The sequence below is a fragment of the Polyodon spathula genome, chromosome 24, assembly GCF_017654505.1.
Source record: "Polyodon spathula isolate WHYD16114869_AA chromosome 24, ASM1765450v1, whole genome shotgun sequence".
Taxonomy (NCBI): domain Eukaryota; kingdom Metazoa; phylum Chordata; class Actinopteri; order Acipenseriformes; family Polyodontidae; genus Polyodon; species Polyodon spathula.
The window spans coordinates 19,660,992-19,676,823 of record NC_054557.1 but is presented as its reverse complement, the minus strand read 5'-3'; the positions used below and the strand labels follow the sequence as shown (position 1 = coordinate 19,676,823).

Below are 15,832 nucleotides of genomic sequence, written 5' to 3'. Positions count from 1 at the left end.
GCACGTTTCATACAAAATGTCTTGGAGATGCAGCGTTATACTGTCTGATATACAAAGAGGTATCATACTAATATATGTATATATATTATATATATATAATATATATATATATATATATATATATATATATATATATATATATATATATATATATATATCTTAAGACTCAGGGTACGCACAAGCCATAACACATCTATTAAAACCACATGCATAAATCATTAATACAGAACAGAAATTTTAAATAAGAACAGGACTCAAATCGAGTAACTGCACATTACGCAGTGGCATTCCTATAACTGAAAACAAGACATGCTTTTGTGTGAAGCCATCTGTTGCACCAGTATTTAATACATCTGCAGTAAAGATAAACAAACCCCTTGCAAAAACCAACCCCCCCCCCCAAACTTTATTTCTATCATCACACTGCATTTTATATTATGCTGTTCTCTGTAATGGTCGCTTAATCCATTAATATCTGCAGCTGAGCAACATTTCCATTGGTCACAGTATAAAATACAGTGAAAGAGCAATTAACAGCCAGGGATACAACCTGTGTGACCTTCTGTACCTAACTTCAGTACACATGCTTTCTACACTTGTATTACTTGGGGCAGTTTACAAAATAAAGTTAAAATAAAAGCCTGGACAATGCACAATGCAAACCTACACGGCATACATTCAGGTTACAATACAGCCATGGGAAACTACACACACACACACACACACACAGGCCTGTTGTTATCCCTGCTGGACCTGGCAGCCATCAATTCATTCGTTTTGTGCAAGAAATGCACCGGGGAAAATACCGGTAGGAGAGATTTCATCTTGAAGCTAGCCACAGCACTTCATCAGAAACATTTCAATCAGAAAACTGCAATTCTGGATTCTGCGCTGCGAATGACATTTTATGTTAAAATGTTTATTTTATTATAGTTTTTTTTTTTTTTCTTTTAAGTAGTGCTTTATATGTGGCAAGTTAAAAAATAAACCCTTTGATGTGCAATTGTCCGTTTAAATACGGTGTTTCGGCTGTGCAGACGCTTGACACAATGTGCTAGAATAAAACTTTTAAGTTATATCCGATGGTTTGTCTTTAATTTTACATTGATGGTGTTAAAAATGTACTGTGATAATGACAGGCATCAACAGGTAAGAGTATAACAGCGGAAGTGTACAGTGTGTGTGGGTGTGTGTGTCTATGTTTTGTACAGCCTTTCTGCTGGAGTTTATGTGATATTAAGTCAGAAGAATGCGATCTTGACTGCTGCAACCTCGTGAGCCGCAAGCACCATTCCTGCTCTGGTTCAATCAATTAATCTTTATTTTATATAGCGCCTTTCATAGTGGACCACCATCACAAAGCGCTTTACAACAACAACTCTCTCCTGTGTGAACAAGTTTACAGCTCTTTTCAGCGTGAGAAAGGGATTCAGGTTTCCTAACACATCCCAGAGTCAGAGCAGCGATACGGCTTCCCTCCTGTGTGAATTCGCTGGTGTAAAACAAGGCTGTTTGAGTGTTTAAAATTTTTCCCACAGTCAGAGCAATGATACGGTTTCTCTCCTGAGTGAACTCGTTGGTGTGTTTTCAGGTTTCCTAATTGAGTGAAACTCTTCCCACAGTCAAAGCAGTGATACGGTCTCTCCCCTGTGTGAATTCGTTGGTGAATTACAAGGCTACCTGCCAGATCGAAACTCTTCCCACAGTCAGAGCAGTGATACGGTCTCTCTCCTGTGTGAATTTGTTGGTGCATTACAAGGCTGCTTGCCAGATTGAAACTCTTCCCACAGTCAGAGCAACGATACAGTTTCGCTCCTGTGTGAATTCGCTGGTGTAAAACAAGGCTGTTTGAGTGTTTGAAACTCTTCCCACAGTCAGAGCAGCGAAACGGTTTCTCTCCAGAGTGAACTCGTTGGTGTGTTTTCAGGTTTCCTAATTGAGTGAAACGCTTTCCACAGTCAAAGCAGTGATACGGTCTCTCTCCTGTGTGAATTCGTTGGTGAATTACAAGGCTGCCTGCCAGATCAAAACTCTTCCCACAGTCAGAGCAGTGATATGGTCTCTCTCCTGTGTGAATTCGTTGGTGAATTACAAGGCTGCCTGCCAGATTGAAACTCTTCCCACAGTCAGAGCAGCGATATGGTTTCTCACCTGTGTGAATTCGCTGGTGTAAAACAAGGCAGTTTGACTGACTAAAACTCTTTCCACATTCAGAGCAGCGATACGGTTTCTCTCCTGTGTGAATTCGTTGGTGAGTATTCAGGTTTCCTAACTGGGTGAAACTCTTCCCACAGTCAGAGCAGCGATGCACTTTCGCTCCTGTGTGAATTCCCTGGTGTAAAAGAAGGCTGTTTGAGTGTTTGAAACTCTTACCAGAGTCAGAGCAGCGATATGGTTTCGCTCCTGTGTGAATTCGGTGGTGTAAAACAAGGCTGTTTGAGTGTTTGAAACTCTTTCCACAGTCAGAGCAGCGATACGGTTTCTCTCCTGAGTGAACTCGTTGGTGTGTTTTCAGGTTTCCTAACTGAGTGAAACTCTTCCCACAGTCAAAGCAGTGATACGGTCTCTCCCCTGTGTGAATTCGTTGGTGAATTACAAGGCTGCCTGCCAGATCGAAACTCTTCCCACAGTCAGAGCAGTGATACGGTCTCTCTCCTGTGTGAATTTGTTGGTGCATTACAAGGCTGCTTGCCAGATTGAAACTCTTCCCACAGTCAGAGCAACGATACAGTTTCGCTTCTGTGTGAATTCGCTGGTGTAAAACAAGGCTGTTTGAGTGTTTGAAACTCTTCCCACAGTCAGAGCAGCGATACGGTTTCTCTCCAGAGTGAACTCGTTGGTGTGTTTTCAGGTTTCCTAATTGAGTGAAACTCTTTCCACAGTCAAAGCAGTGATACGGTCTCTCTCCTGTGTGAATTCGTTGGTGAATTACAAGGCTGCCTGCCAGATCGAAACTCTTCCCACAGTCAGAGCAGCGATACAGTTTTTCTCCTGAGTGAATTCGTTGGTGTGTGTTCAGGTTTCCAAATTGGGTGAAACCTTTCCCAGAGTCAGGATATTCTCCACCGCCCGCCCTCACTTTAGCTGCTGGACTGGAACCTGGAAAATATGAACAGGAAAGAAAGTAAGAAGGACTGCTTGTAGGCTTAGGGCATGTGGCTGGCTGATGGAGTGGATTAAAGCATGTGAATTTCAGCTGTGGGGTGAAGGAGAAAATGTGATTAACAGGGTTTCAGCAAAATGTAACATTAGCGTTAAGCTTTATTAAAAGAGAGTGTTATGCAACTAGGCAAACTGATGCACGGGCCAAAAAAAGAGAAACAGACTTCTGAGGGTACAGTCAAGTGAAGCCTGTGGTACAGTGCCAAGAAAAAGTTTGTGAACCCCTTAGGATTTTCACATATTTCAAACCTAAAATGTTATTAGATCTTAATCTAATTCCTAATAATAGATAAAGATAACCCGATTAAACAAATGACACAAAAACATGATACTTTTTCAACATTTATTTATCCTCAAATGATTCAACATTCAATATCTATGTGTGAATCAGTATGTGAGCCTTTAGATTCAGTAACTCGTGGCACCCCCTTGAGCAGCAATGACTTCAACTAAGCATTTCCTGTAACTGCTGGTCAGTCTCTCAGATTGGTTTTGAGGAATTTTGTCCCCTTCCTCCTTACAGAACTGCTTCAACTCTGTGACATTTGAGGGCTTCCTTCCATGGACAGCTCACTTCAGGTCCTGCCACAACATTTCAATGGGGTTTAGGTCTGGACTTTGACTAGGCCATTCTAAAACGCGGAATTTCTTCTTCTGCAGCCATTCTTTTGTAGATCTGCTTGTATGTTTAGGATCATTGTCTTGCTGCATGACCCACTTTCAGTTCAGCTTCAGGTCACGGTCGGGTTGCCTGACATTCTCCTCTAGAATCTTGTGACACTATGCAGAATTCATGGTTGTGTCAATCATGGCAAGCCGTCCAGGTCCTGAGGCAGCAAAGCAGCCCCAAACCATCACACTCCCACCACCCTGCTTGAAGGTTGGGATGAGGTTCTTCTGTTCAAACAAAGTGTTTGGTTTTTGCTATATATAATGACTCTCTTTTGAGGTCAAAAAGTTCTACTTTTGACTCGTCTGTCCAGAGAACATTGTTCCAGAAGTCTTGTGGATCATCTATGTGCTCTTCGGCGAACTTCAGACAGGCAGCAATGTTCTTTTTAGAGAGCAGTGGTTTCCTCCTGGCTATCCTTCCATGAACACAGTTCTTGTTCAGTCTTTTTCTGATAGTTGAATCATGACGAGAGTTGCCTGCAGATCCTTGGATGTTACTCTGGGGTTCTTTGTGACTTCCTTGATGATTTTTCGGTTTGTTCTTGGAGAGATTTTGGTAGGATGACCGCTCCTGGGTAGAGTGACTGTGGTCTTGAACTTTCTCCATTTGTAGACTATCTGTCTGACAGTGGATTGATGGAGCCACAAATCCTTAGAAATGGTTTTGTAACCCTTTCTAGACTGATGAGCATCAATAACTGTTTTTCTGAGGTCCTCAGAGATTTCTTTTGATCGTGGCATGACGTGGTTCCATACACCTGTATGGTGAAGACCAAACTCACAAAGTTTCTGATCTTTATATAGGGTGGGGCCTCCCAAACTCACCCCTGAAGATCTACCTAATTATTTAAACACCTGATTCTAATTATCCCCTTAATTGAGTTGATAAAACCAGGGGTTCACTTACTTTTTCACATACCCTGAATCTTAATTACTCATTGCTTGTCTAATTCCTACATCATTTTGTTTCAAAAGACATGGAATTGGTTAACATAAACCCTATTGGATATTTAAGAAAATACTGGTTTTGATTCAAGGAGGCTATCATGGAATTTCCACAATTATCATTGGGGTTCACAAACTCTTTCTCGGCACTATAGATAAGCAGGTACGCCAGGGTGGGGGAGAAGCTGTTAACCAAGAAAGAAGCAGCTACACAGAAGCAGTTTGAGACACACCCAAATCCCAAATGTGTGTTTTTAATAGCATGAAGGAGGAATACATGAGTTTAATTAGGGGAGCTGTCTGCACTGAATGGTTAAATGCTTAATCACCTGGGGTGGGACATGCACCTGGGGAGTTCGCCATTAGAGAATGACATGCTTCAAGGCAGAGGTCCTCAGGAGGTTTTAAAACCACTCCAGAGTGCTCTGTGTGTGTGCGTGCTGGTAATTCGCCGGCACCGCCACTGGCTTGGAATAAAAGAATCTCTGGTTTTGAAACTGGACCTACTCGTCTCTGCGCTTTGAAATTATTTCTCCCTACAGGGGGCTGGGTTACACTAGTTTAAAAAAAATACACTAAGTTAAACTTAAAGCCTTAAGTGTGTAAAAGCAAAGACTGACAATTATATATTTCCCATTGGGGCAAGGTTATATCTTGGCGTACGTATAGATGCATACATTGAACAGAACAGCTGTCAATAAAAAAAAAGAGAAACCCTCTGCAGAAATAGCAACATTATATTTTTAGCTTAAGTTCACCAGTAGTGGAAATACAGGTTAGTCCTATCTTGAACTGGTTGGAGTGGTACAGGAAAACAAATACCAAGTTATCTAACCCATGTGCACCATCCCTCTCAACCACTGTGGATACCAAACAACGTCACAGCTACTGGGAGTCACGCACCTGCTAGTCTGCATTCTGAATATGATGCACCTGGCTCTCTCACGCAGATTCTCTCCAGCACCACGCTACACTCCCGCAGGCGTACAGGCTCCAGCTCAGGGATGTTTGGTTTGAAGTCCTCGGATTCTTCCCTCCCTGGTTCCAGGAGATCAAACTCTACTTCAGGGGGCTCCCGTTTAATACAGAGAGTTTCCAGCACCTCCTCTTGTTTCACAGGAAGGGGTTCTTCTGTCTGGGGGATCACCAATTCATTGTGCTCAGCTTTAATCTCAGAGACCTCTAACTGGCTGCTGTCACATTGCATCTCACAGAGCTCCTTTTTAATGGGGAGGGAGGCAATAAACTCTCTAATGGGTACAAGTTCAGGTTCAGGGAACTCGTCTTTAATCTGGGCAGATTCCATCGTCACGCTGTCCACAGGATTCTGTTTAGTAACAGTTGATAAAAAAAAAAAAAAAACTTTATTTAAATACAGTGCTATTAAGGCCATTCAAGGCACTTACAATCTAGACGTAGCAGGGGGTGGCGTTACTATTGAAGGGATGTAGAATTTTTTGTAAGGTTTATAATACCGGAGGATTTGAACTGTTGAATAAGTTTCGAATACATTTAACCATTCTATATATTTATTTGATTTATTGTGTGCAAGCTCTTCTAATATATTTGTTTCAGTTTGGTAACAGTTACTTTTTATATATACTCTCATTAATATGAATTTAAAGGGATTAATAGCCACAACATCTTATCAGTAATTCTTATTATCAGGAGTCTAAGCCTTGAATGCTCTGGTTCCTAGCTATCTCTCTGATTTGTTAACTGTATATTCTCCTGTGCGAAACCTGAGATCTACAGATGCTGGGCTCTTAACAGTGCCAAAATCTAGGCTTCGGTCTATGAGAGACCTTCAGTTGCTATGCACCCAAGCTGTGGAATGCTCTCCCACAGAAAATAAAAGATTCAAATACTGTTGATATTTTCAAAAAGCAACAAAAAACACTTTATTTATTTATTTAAAATAGCATTTGAGTCTGTGTAGGGCTGGCTGTTTGTGTGTTGTACAGTACTGGTGCTGTGTGTTCTGTTTCTGGGCTAAACTTGTTCTAATGTGTAACCTGTTTCTTGTCCACTGTGTGGGTAAATGCTGCTGTGACCCAACCCATGCTGCACTGTGAAACATTGTAAACATATTAGATATATATATATATATTATATATATATATATATATATATATATATATTATATATATATATATATATATATATCGCTGTGTATGTTTGTAAAGAACTTTGAGATTTGCTGTATGAATTGCGCTATAAAAAACAAAGATAATAACAATAATAATAATACCAAATGCATAATGTCGGTTTTGATTGAAGTTACAGTAACACTGACATTAAATTTGAGTAACAGCACAATGAAAGTTATTACACACTTATCAAAGTGCTGTGCGTCTTAACAAAAGTACGGTTGTAAATTAACTTTTTAAAAGTACACATTGCAAAAGCAGTTTCATTAAAAGTTGAGGGCACATACTGTACACCGTTCCAAACCACCCTGACCTACATTTCAAATCTGCATGTCCCAGCTGCTGTGCGGATCTTTTAGGTTTGTGTTAGAGTTGTCCCAGACCCAGGGACATCCTGATCAGGGAATTTAAACCACGGAAGGAAATGAGATCTCAGCATCAGCGTATTGAGCATATGGGACCACAGCTGCATTCCACAGCTTGTTAAACGGATAACGCACGGTTGTTGCGCTGGTCACTCATTGGCACTGATGCTTGAGCACTTTGGTAACTCTAAATGCATCACAGGACCAGTAGTCTCAAAACAGCACTAGAATACAGCGTACTGTACACAGCGAGAACATCCACAGACGGGCGCTGGTGTGGCACGCTGTACTCTGGTCTTGCACTGAAACTCCGAGTTGTTTATGTAGAGTTTATTCTGGGAGAGAGAACGTAAAAGTCAAAGAAGCTGCGCAATCCACTCCTGGCTCTTTCTCGTTATTATTATTATTATTATTATTATTATTATTATGATAAGATGAACCTATATATAGAAAAACCCCGCGAAAACATGTAAGTTTTAGAGAGAATTATTGGAGCCCACAAATCGAACGAGGCACAAACACTACACGCAGGAACAAAGAGCACACGGGGGTCATGACTCGATGACGATCGCCCCCAAGCCACAGCTGCACTCGCTCACAAGCACAGGGACACAAAACGATACAGCACATAACACCCAGTACAGATCGCGACAATATATTCACTGGTAAGTCATGATAATGAGTGTTTGCGTGCATGTGTGGTTTTATGCGTAAGAGCCCCTCACCCGACCGTGTCGTGCTGAACAGCCTGTGGATAATAGTGATATAGCAGCAGGGTCGGGCTGTCTGTCCTGTTAGACTTTCAGTCACAGTTCTGAGTTGAAACTAACCTTCAATCGGTCTTGCTGTTGCCCTCCCGTCGCAAACAAACGTCCACAAATAAACACATAACTTACATTTGTATTGTCCACGCCTTGCACACTGTCGCGTGTAACACCATTTATTTTTTTATTATTATTATTATTATTTTTTAATTGCGATATGGCACAGTCGTTGTTTTTAACTTCTGATCGTTGTTCTTCTCTTTGAGGGGAAGCAAAGAAGCCGTGTCTCTCCACACAGCTGACGTGTAAAACGTCATTGCGGATCACGTCACCTGCCTCGATCACGTGACAGGGTTGCAGTTTGCAAATTACATGATTGGCCAAAACAGAAAATGATGATAATAATATTTAAAAAAACCCCATTGGCAGTAAAGGTTTCCCCTTCAGTGGTACTGTGTTTATATAACAATTACAATGCATGGAAGAAACGAGGTTCACTAGTGTGAGTTTCTGCAACGGGTGAATGCAGAACGAGACACTCAATACAACAGCTAGTCAGTTTAATACAAATGTATTAATGTATTTTAATGTTTGGAGAACATCAAGCAATGAAGCTATTAAGATGCACGTTTCATACAAAATGCCCCAGTCTGCCCGGCTGCTACATCACACGAAGGCTCCAGCACTGGACAGCTAGCAGGCAGCAATGAGAACTACTCAGAGAGAGAGTGCGCTACTATTCGATATTTGACACAATAAACTTAAATAAAATAAAATAAAATACATGCTGTGAAATCAGATGAAATCAAATTAATACGGAACAGAAGTTTAAAATAAGAACAGGACTCAAATCGAGTAACTGCACATTACGCAGTGGCATTTCCTGTAACTGAAAACAAGACATGCTTTTGTGTGAAGCCATCTGTTGCACCAGTATTTAATACATCTGCAGTAAAGATAAACAAACCCCTTGCAAAAACCAACCCCCCCCCAAACTTTATTTCTATCATCACACTGCATTTTATATTATGCTGTTCTCTGTAATGGTCGCTTAATCCATTAATATCTGCAGCTGAGCAACGTTTCCATTGGTCACAGTATAAAATACCGTGAAAGAGCAATTAACAGCCAGAGATACAACTTGTGTGACCTTCTGTACCTAACTTCAGTACACATGCTTTCTACACTTGTATTACTTGGGGCAGTTTACAAAATAAAGTTAAAATAAAAGCCTGGACAATGCACAATGCAAACCTACACGCTGCGCAATATTCATTCATTCACGTCACATGGGACGCTATCATTTTCAATTCGTTTTATAAACGCGTTGAATTTACAAGAAAGATCATCCAGGCGCAGTAAGGACGCTGCAGTCCCGTCTCTGGGATGCTACATACCGGGGTCAGGATACTCATTCCCATCAATTCATTCATCTTCAAATGGCACTGCTTGTAGGCTTAGGGCATGTGGCTGGCTGGTGGAGTGGATTAAAGCATGTGGATTTCAGCTGTGGGGGCTTGCACTGGGGTACACCAGCTTAAAATAATGCAAAGCTAAACTTAAAGTCTTTATGTGTAAAAGCAAAGCCAGCAAAAGACTGACAGTGATATATTTCTCATGGTGGCATGATTATATCTTGGGGTATGTACAGACGCATACACAGAACTGTGGTGTAATCTGCATCAGAAAAACCAACTCCCCATTCAGAACAGCTGTCCATTAATGGAAAACGTGGGATGTTTTCGCATGCAAAGTACTGTAGTAGCCTAAGTACGATTTAGACCGGACATTTCTGCGATAGAACGGAGACCAACCCAGTATAGTGCTTCATCGAAGAGTCAGGTCTTAAATTCAAAGATTACTGTCCTATACCGCTACTCAGATTCCCCACAATGTGCAGTCAGCCTTTTCAGCAGCTCGTCCTGTTCTGTATTGTTGGAAAACATGGATCGAGAATTGATTAGGGGTTTGCTACGCATGTGGACTGGCAGAGCTATACTGGTGTTCTTTTCTGAAAAGAGACTAATATTGCAGATAGCAGACTGTTTGGTTCAGATTGCATGTACTGCTAACCATTCATAGAGACGATGCGTCTACAAACTCTTGCCCAACAATGACTGCAAGCTAACGAGATAACAATGCTGTGGACTAGAAGGGAACAGGCTCTAAAGACTTCAGAGAGATCAAAAGAGATAATCCCACTGGCATCAACGGGGGTCGCAAGGAGATAACAAAAGGCAGATGTATGGACCTTTTGTCTCCAGGAGTGTGAAGAATGCACTGAGTTCAGAGGTTGTCACACTAGACTACACACACAGACACACACACATTAACACTCACACAATAAATTAAATTACCTTTGCAACTGGTTAAGTGTCAGAGAAAGGGGAGGTGGACCATCTATACAGAAGGGTATTTAATGTCATGCAAACATTGTAATGTTGAGTATTGCTTGTCCTGTACCTGGGACCAGACTCCCTGCATATTTCAATAAACCTAACAACTGATTGAAGAAAAGGACTTTTTCTTCAATCTACTTACTCACCATCATTTTTTTTAAGTTACTTCATGTATTAACAGTTTATTTTGCAGACATTATTTTAAATTGGCACGTAATTTTAAAACTGGAAAACATTTGCTGCTTCAGTGTGGGCTCTTTACAAATACATACAGACTTTAACAAATGTATTACTTTATCCCTAACTAGACAAATGAATGCATGCAGACTGACTGCAGATTAATATTGTTTTCTCTGTTTTCTAAAACCACGTGCAGGAATGAAGGTCAAAGTTGGCACGTGCTATGGCAATAAGTTTTGTTAGTTTTCGGAAGTCAGCTGTCATTATGAATTTCAAGGGACCAAGCAAAAAAATAAAAGCTTATTATCTTATGTCTTTTTAACGTGCTTCAATGAAAAAATAACAACACTGTATTTGACTGTAAAAGTGTATGCAGTTTTATTTGTTACCGGCAGGTGGCAGCAGTTCCTAAGAAATGTGCTTGACAGACCGGGTCATCTGTATACACACAGCTGAGTGACAAATGGATGCAGAGAATAAAACGAGATGATGTCTTTATTTGTTGGTGTTACCGCTTGTAAGGAAGCCTTGTCAGGTTTGGTATGGGTCTAAACGACCTATTTATTTTACCTACACTTAATGTCATCATAATGTTGCCTTTGTAAAACAAAATAAAAATGACAGTCACAGCTACTGGGAGTCACTCACCATCTAGACTGCATTCTGAATGAGAGCGCCCGTCTTCCTCTCCACCTCCTTGCGTGCTGTTGGGAGAGCCTTCCTCTCCAGCGCCTTGCTCTCTCACGCAGATCCTCTCCAGCACCACGCTACACTACAGGCTCCAGCTCAGGGCTGTTTGGTTTCAAGTCCTCGGATTCTTCCCTCCCTGGTTCCAGGAGATCAAACTCTACTTCAGGGGGCTCCCGTTTAATACAGACAGTTTCCAGCACCTCCTCTTGTTTCACAGGAAGGGGTTCTTCTGTCTGGGGGATCTCCAATTCATTGTGCTCAGCTTTAATCTCAGAGACCTCTGGCTGGCTGCTGTCACATTGCATCTCACAGAGCTCCTGTTTAATGAGGCGGTAAAGAAAATTAATAAAATTAAAATAGATCTAAAACTTTGTCTTTTAAACATATTTTCACACAAACATCCCAAAAAAATATTCTTGATACAATCACTGACATAAATGTTTTTTTTTTTTTTTTGTTTTGTTTTGTTGTTTTTTCAATATTTAACTGATTTTACCACAATAACTTCAATCAGCAGCGCGTAGGCGATCATAACAATACGCCAATTCTGGACGCAGCGAAATAATTCCCGCTAGCTTGCAGGTTTTGATTATTTAAAACGTAGTTTTTATGTATTCCGAATGCCCCGAATCAATACGCCTTTAGTGAAACTTATTAAGTATCGGGTTCTCGACCCGCATGGCCTTCCATATAATATATATATATATATATATATATATATATATATATATATATATATATATATATATATATATATATATATATATATATATATATATGAATTAAATTCAAAATAAATTCAAATTAGCGACGCATTTTCTACGTATAGTATTTAATATGCTTTAGAAAAAAAAAAAATGCTTTAGAAAATTACAAATCATTGCATGGAGAGATTTTCTTCTGCGGTGCAAATAACAGATTTGCTGAGCGCAGCCGACTTCTTCAGACAGACAATGCTGACTGTGATAATGCAATCGCCTGTGACATTCACCCTCCGTAAATCTCATGGACTTCGGCCAGAACCGCTGAAATCGATCACACCTGTATTTTAGCAGAAGAGTTACCGTACCCCAGTTATATTGCTCTCGACCAGAATGTTAAAGATGAACTAACATCCTTGCAAGGTGACACCCTTCAAGACATTCAATTTAGAAAAACTGGAGTCGAGCGGTTCCCAAACCCTCCACACAGAATACATTACTCCTTTCAATTTTGAGATCAACCTCGTAAGAGAGGTGTTGTGTTAATGCCTTGAGGGGAACACAATGTGCTGTGCTGAAAATCCCGTGACATATGCTTGTGTCCTGAGGCACTCGGTTCTGGGTTGGAACTAACATTGAATCGGTCTGCCTTGCCTTGTTCATTTGGCAAAGCTTGAGTCTGCACACCGATGCATCGCCAACAAATAAACAGACATTTAAAAATAAATGAAACGTTTTTTTTTTTTTTGGTGAATTTACTTTTTTTTTTTCAAATTCAGCGCTCTATTTAGACTACGGTAGGCCATGTCGCTTGAATGAGTTTAATAGCGCTCGCTTTGAAATACCAGCATGGTATGCCTTTCCTTCGTCTGGCGTGTTTTTGCCTTGTTCCTCGTACCAGCAGATTGCGGGGGGGAGGTTGTCAAACACGGTGCGTATTTGTTATCGCTGTCAGTGTAACACAGCGCTACAGCTTGTCAGCCCCGGAGGCTACCGCGGTAAAACACAGATGCAATTTGTCTCGGCCTTGCCAACCACGGACATGAGCACCGTTTCTGTTATATATCATTGTAGATTTTGCTTTGGCTGTGATTCCGACTGCAGTAAATAAATAAATAGAATCGACACGGAATGTCCTGCGGTAGAGCTGACGTGGATTACTGACTTTGATCAGGGGAGTTTTCAAACTTGTGTTGCGCACTGTTTCACCCTTCTAAAAATCTCGCCCTGTGTTTTGCATGTGCAATGCGTTTATCACAGTTAACCCTGGTTTGTCCTGTTATATTTGAACGTGCGCTACCCTACCTTTGTTATTCTTTATCTTGCTTAGCTATTGCTTTACCTGTACAAGGCTTTCACTGTGATATATTAAACACCGCGTTATGACGCATTAAATGCCTTCACAAGTAATTTAAAAAAAGGTCAAAACTGAGCATGACTGTGCTGCATACATGGCAGCTTCAACACTAAAGGTCATTCAAATTGATAGATAACGTTTGCAGAGAGCAAAACCCGCTCCGAGGACTGAGAGTTTGATGATCGAGAGCTCCAGCTGTACCGGACGCATACATTTTCACTTCAATTAGAGTTATTAATGAACTCTGCCAGTTCAACGAAGCGCTCGCATCTGTCTTGAAGCGGCTAACGTGATTAAACTAGGAAGGATTCTACTCTCTACGAAAAAGGTCATTCCTGACCAAAATGAAAAAGATAAGCGATTTAGCGCGCAGGCGCTAGGGTTAGCACTTGTGCTGCTGTTGTGCGTTATCGAAAAAAGCAGATTGGGGCTCCCGAATGGCGCATCCAGTAAAGGCGCTCCGTTATAGCTCTCTATAGCCTGGACATCGCCGGTTCGAGTCCAGGCTATTCCATAGTGACCCTTGTAGGCTAACTAGGCGTCTGTAAGCAGGGCTGCGTTGTCCGGTGGCTGCATGGCGGACAGCGTGTGATCGTCTCTGCCACTCCCGAGTCAGCACGGGGGCGAGCCGAGCCTAAAAATAACTGGGCACAATTAAATTCGGGAGAAAATAACAAAAAACTAATTGCTACTACTAATTTAAAAAAAAATAAACAGATCAGCATGAGTATTAAATATCGCAGTTATCTTAATAAATGCATTTTTACTCCTGTTTTGAATCACTTTGAATACTAGGCAACTAAGCTATGTTTTTCATATGCCTATTGTATTAATTTTTTTAGTGGTAAGCCCAGAGCAGTACTGTAAAGCATATTAACAAATACATTGATAAGCTATGGTAAGCGCAGTGCAACTATGGGAAATGCACAGGAGGGCCAACATTGCTATGCAGCAATCCTGCGGTAAACTGTGAGAGATCATCCAGGCAGACAACTCTGTGGGTCCTGAAATTTAATTTCAGTGAGGGGGGGTCGTCAGGAAGTTAAAATAACTGGTAAGTACAGCACTAGGGGGGGGGTCTATTTGAGAGCCTCAGCTTGAAGGTAGAATATACGAGGGCTTGCTCTTTGTTGTCTGAGGGGATCTCTTGTAAGTTGGCTTCACAATGCAGTTGTATTGTCACAGGATTTGAAAGGCACGTCAGCACTGCGCAGTACAGCAAAGAGAAAAACTAGACAGGCTTTTCATGCTGACCTTGATCAGCGAATCTGTGTGGAGAATGCAAAAAGCATACAGAATCGATTTTCTTTCTTTTTTTTTTTTTTTTTTTTTAAAGAAAGTGGTTTCCGAGCTTGAGCTGTCAAGAGAAGTAATAAAAACCCTGAACAGTCTGACGTGAACACCCAGGGGTCATTGTTATTGAAAATAGAAGCACAATGGAGCATATTTCTGTGGAACATCTGACAATGGAGCATATTTATGGAACATATTATTATATATATATATTAGATATATATATATATTATATCATATATATATATATATATATATATATATTTATATAGATATTCTCAAAGAGCCAGCAGGTCATTATATTATATATCTATATATAATATATAGCCATATACACACACACACACACACACACACACACACAATTATCTAATGTCCAGGTTAATAAAATGGGGTAATAAAAAGAATTTAAGATTGATACAAATTATATCTTATAATTTATTACCCCCCCCCCCCCCCCCCCCCCCCCCCCCCAACCCCCCCCCCCCCACCCCCCCCCAACCCCCCCCCCCCCCCCCCCCCCCCCCCCCTCTCACCCCAGCGATTCCCCGCCCACCTCAGGAGAACCGAAGGCTCAGTGGGCGTCCTCTGATCCCAGGAACGAGCAAGCTTCCTCTTCCACACCCAGGAACTCCAGAGCGGGGGTCAGCCCTGCAGGGGTCCGGCCGAGCTCATTTACACGCCAGAGCCAATGCGACGCTCCCTCTGGATTCCCCTGCGAGGACCAGTGACTTCACACAGCGAACCTGCGCTCCCATGACTGTGTGACCCACCTTGCACACCAAGCATATAAAAAAAAACACATCAAGCCATGGTGAAGAAGGGTGATTGCATCGTACTGTATAGCCCAAGGGCGCTGGAACTAGGGGTGCTGGGAGTCATATCATATAGAGGGGTTACAGTTTTGTTAAATGGCTTTCAGCACCCCCACTTTAAAATTCGTTCCAGTGCCGCTGGTATAGCCATGGGGAGCACTGCAAACATACCCAGCAGGGCCGTCACTCGAGGTCAAACTGAGGGTTTCATATGACTGCTTGCTATTTAATATTCAATCTCCAAATCTATCGTCTAGTCTTTTGTTTTCACCAGAATGTGTACATGAGAATCAGCATACATATTTTTGTATTACTTTCTGCAAGAGATGCGATCTGGAG

At 41.3% G+C, this 15,832-nt stretch overlaps 1 protein-coding gene across 3 annotated transcripts; it reads right to left on the bottom strand.

Annotated features, from left to right (window-relative positions):
* Positions 1 to 801: 801 nt before the first annotated feature.
* On the bottom strand, positions 802 to 11,654 carry LOC121298649 (zinc finger protein 883-like). 3 transcript variants are annotated; one of them, XM_041225799.1, is made up of 3 exons: positions 11,286 to 11,654; positions 5,683 to 6,106; positions 802 to 3,099 (listed from the first exon to the last, which is right to left on the bottom strand). In XM_041225799.1, exons 1-3 carry the CDS (start codon positions 11,286 to 11,288, stop codon positions 1,439 to 1,441), a joined length of 2,088 nt encoding a protein of 695 aa, XP_041081733.1. In that variant the 5' UTR covers positions 11,289 to 11,654; the 3' UTR covers positions 802 to 1,438. The 3 variants fall into 3 exon arrangements, with proteins under 3 accessions (XP_041081733.1, XP_041081735.1, XP_041081734.1); XM_041225801.1 differs by lacking the exon at positions 11,286 to 11,654 and adding an exon at positions 8,125 to 8,503; XM_041225800.1 differs by lacking the exon at positions 11,286 to 11,654 and adding an exon at positions 8,191 to 8,503.
* Between the last annotated feature and the right edge of the window lie 4,178 nt (positions 11,655 to 15,832).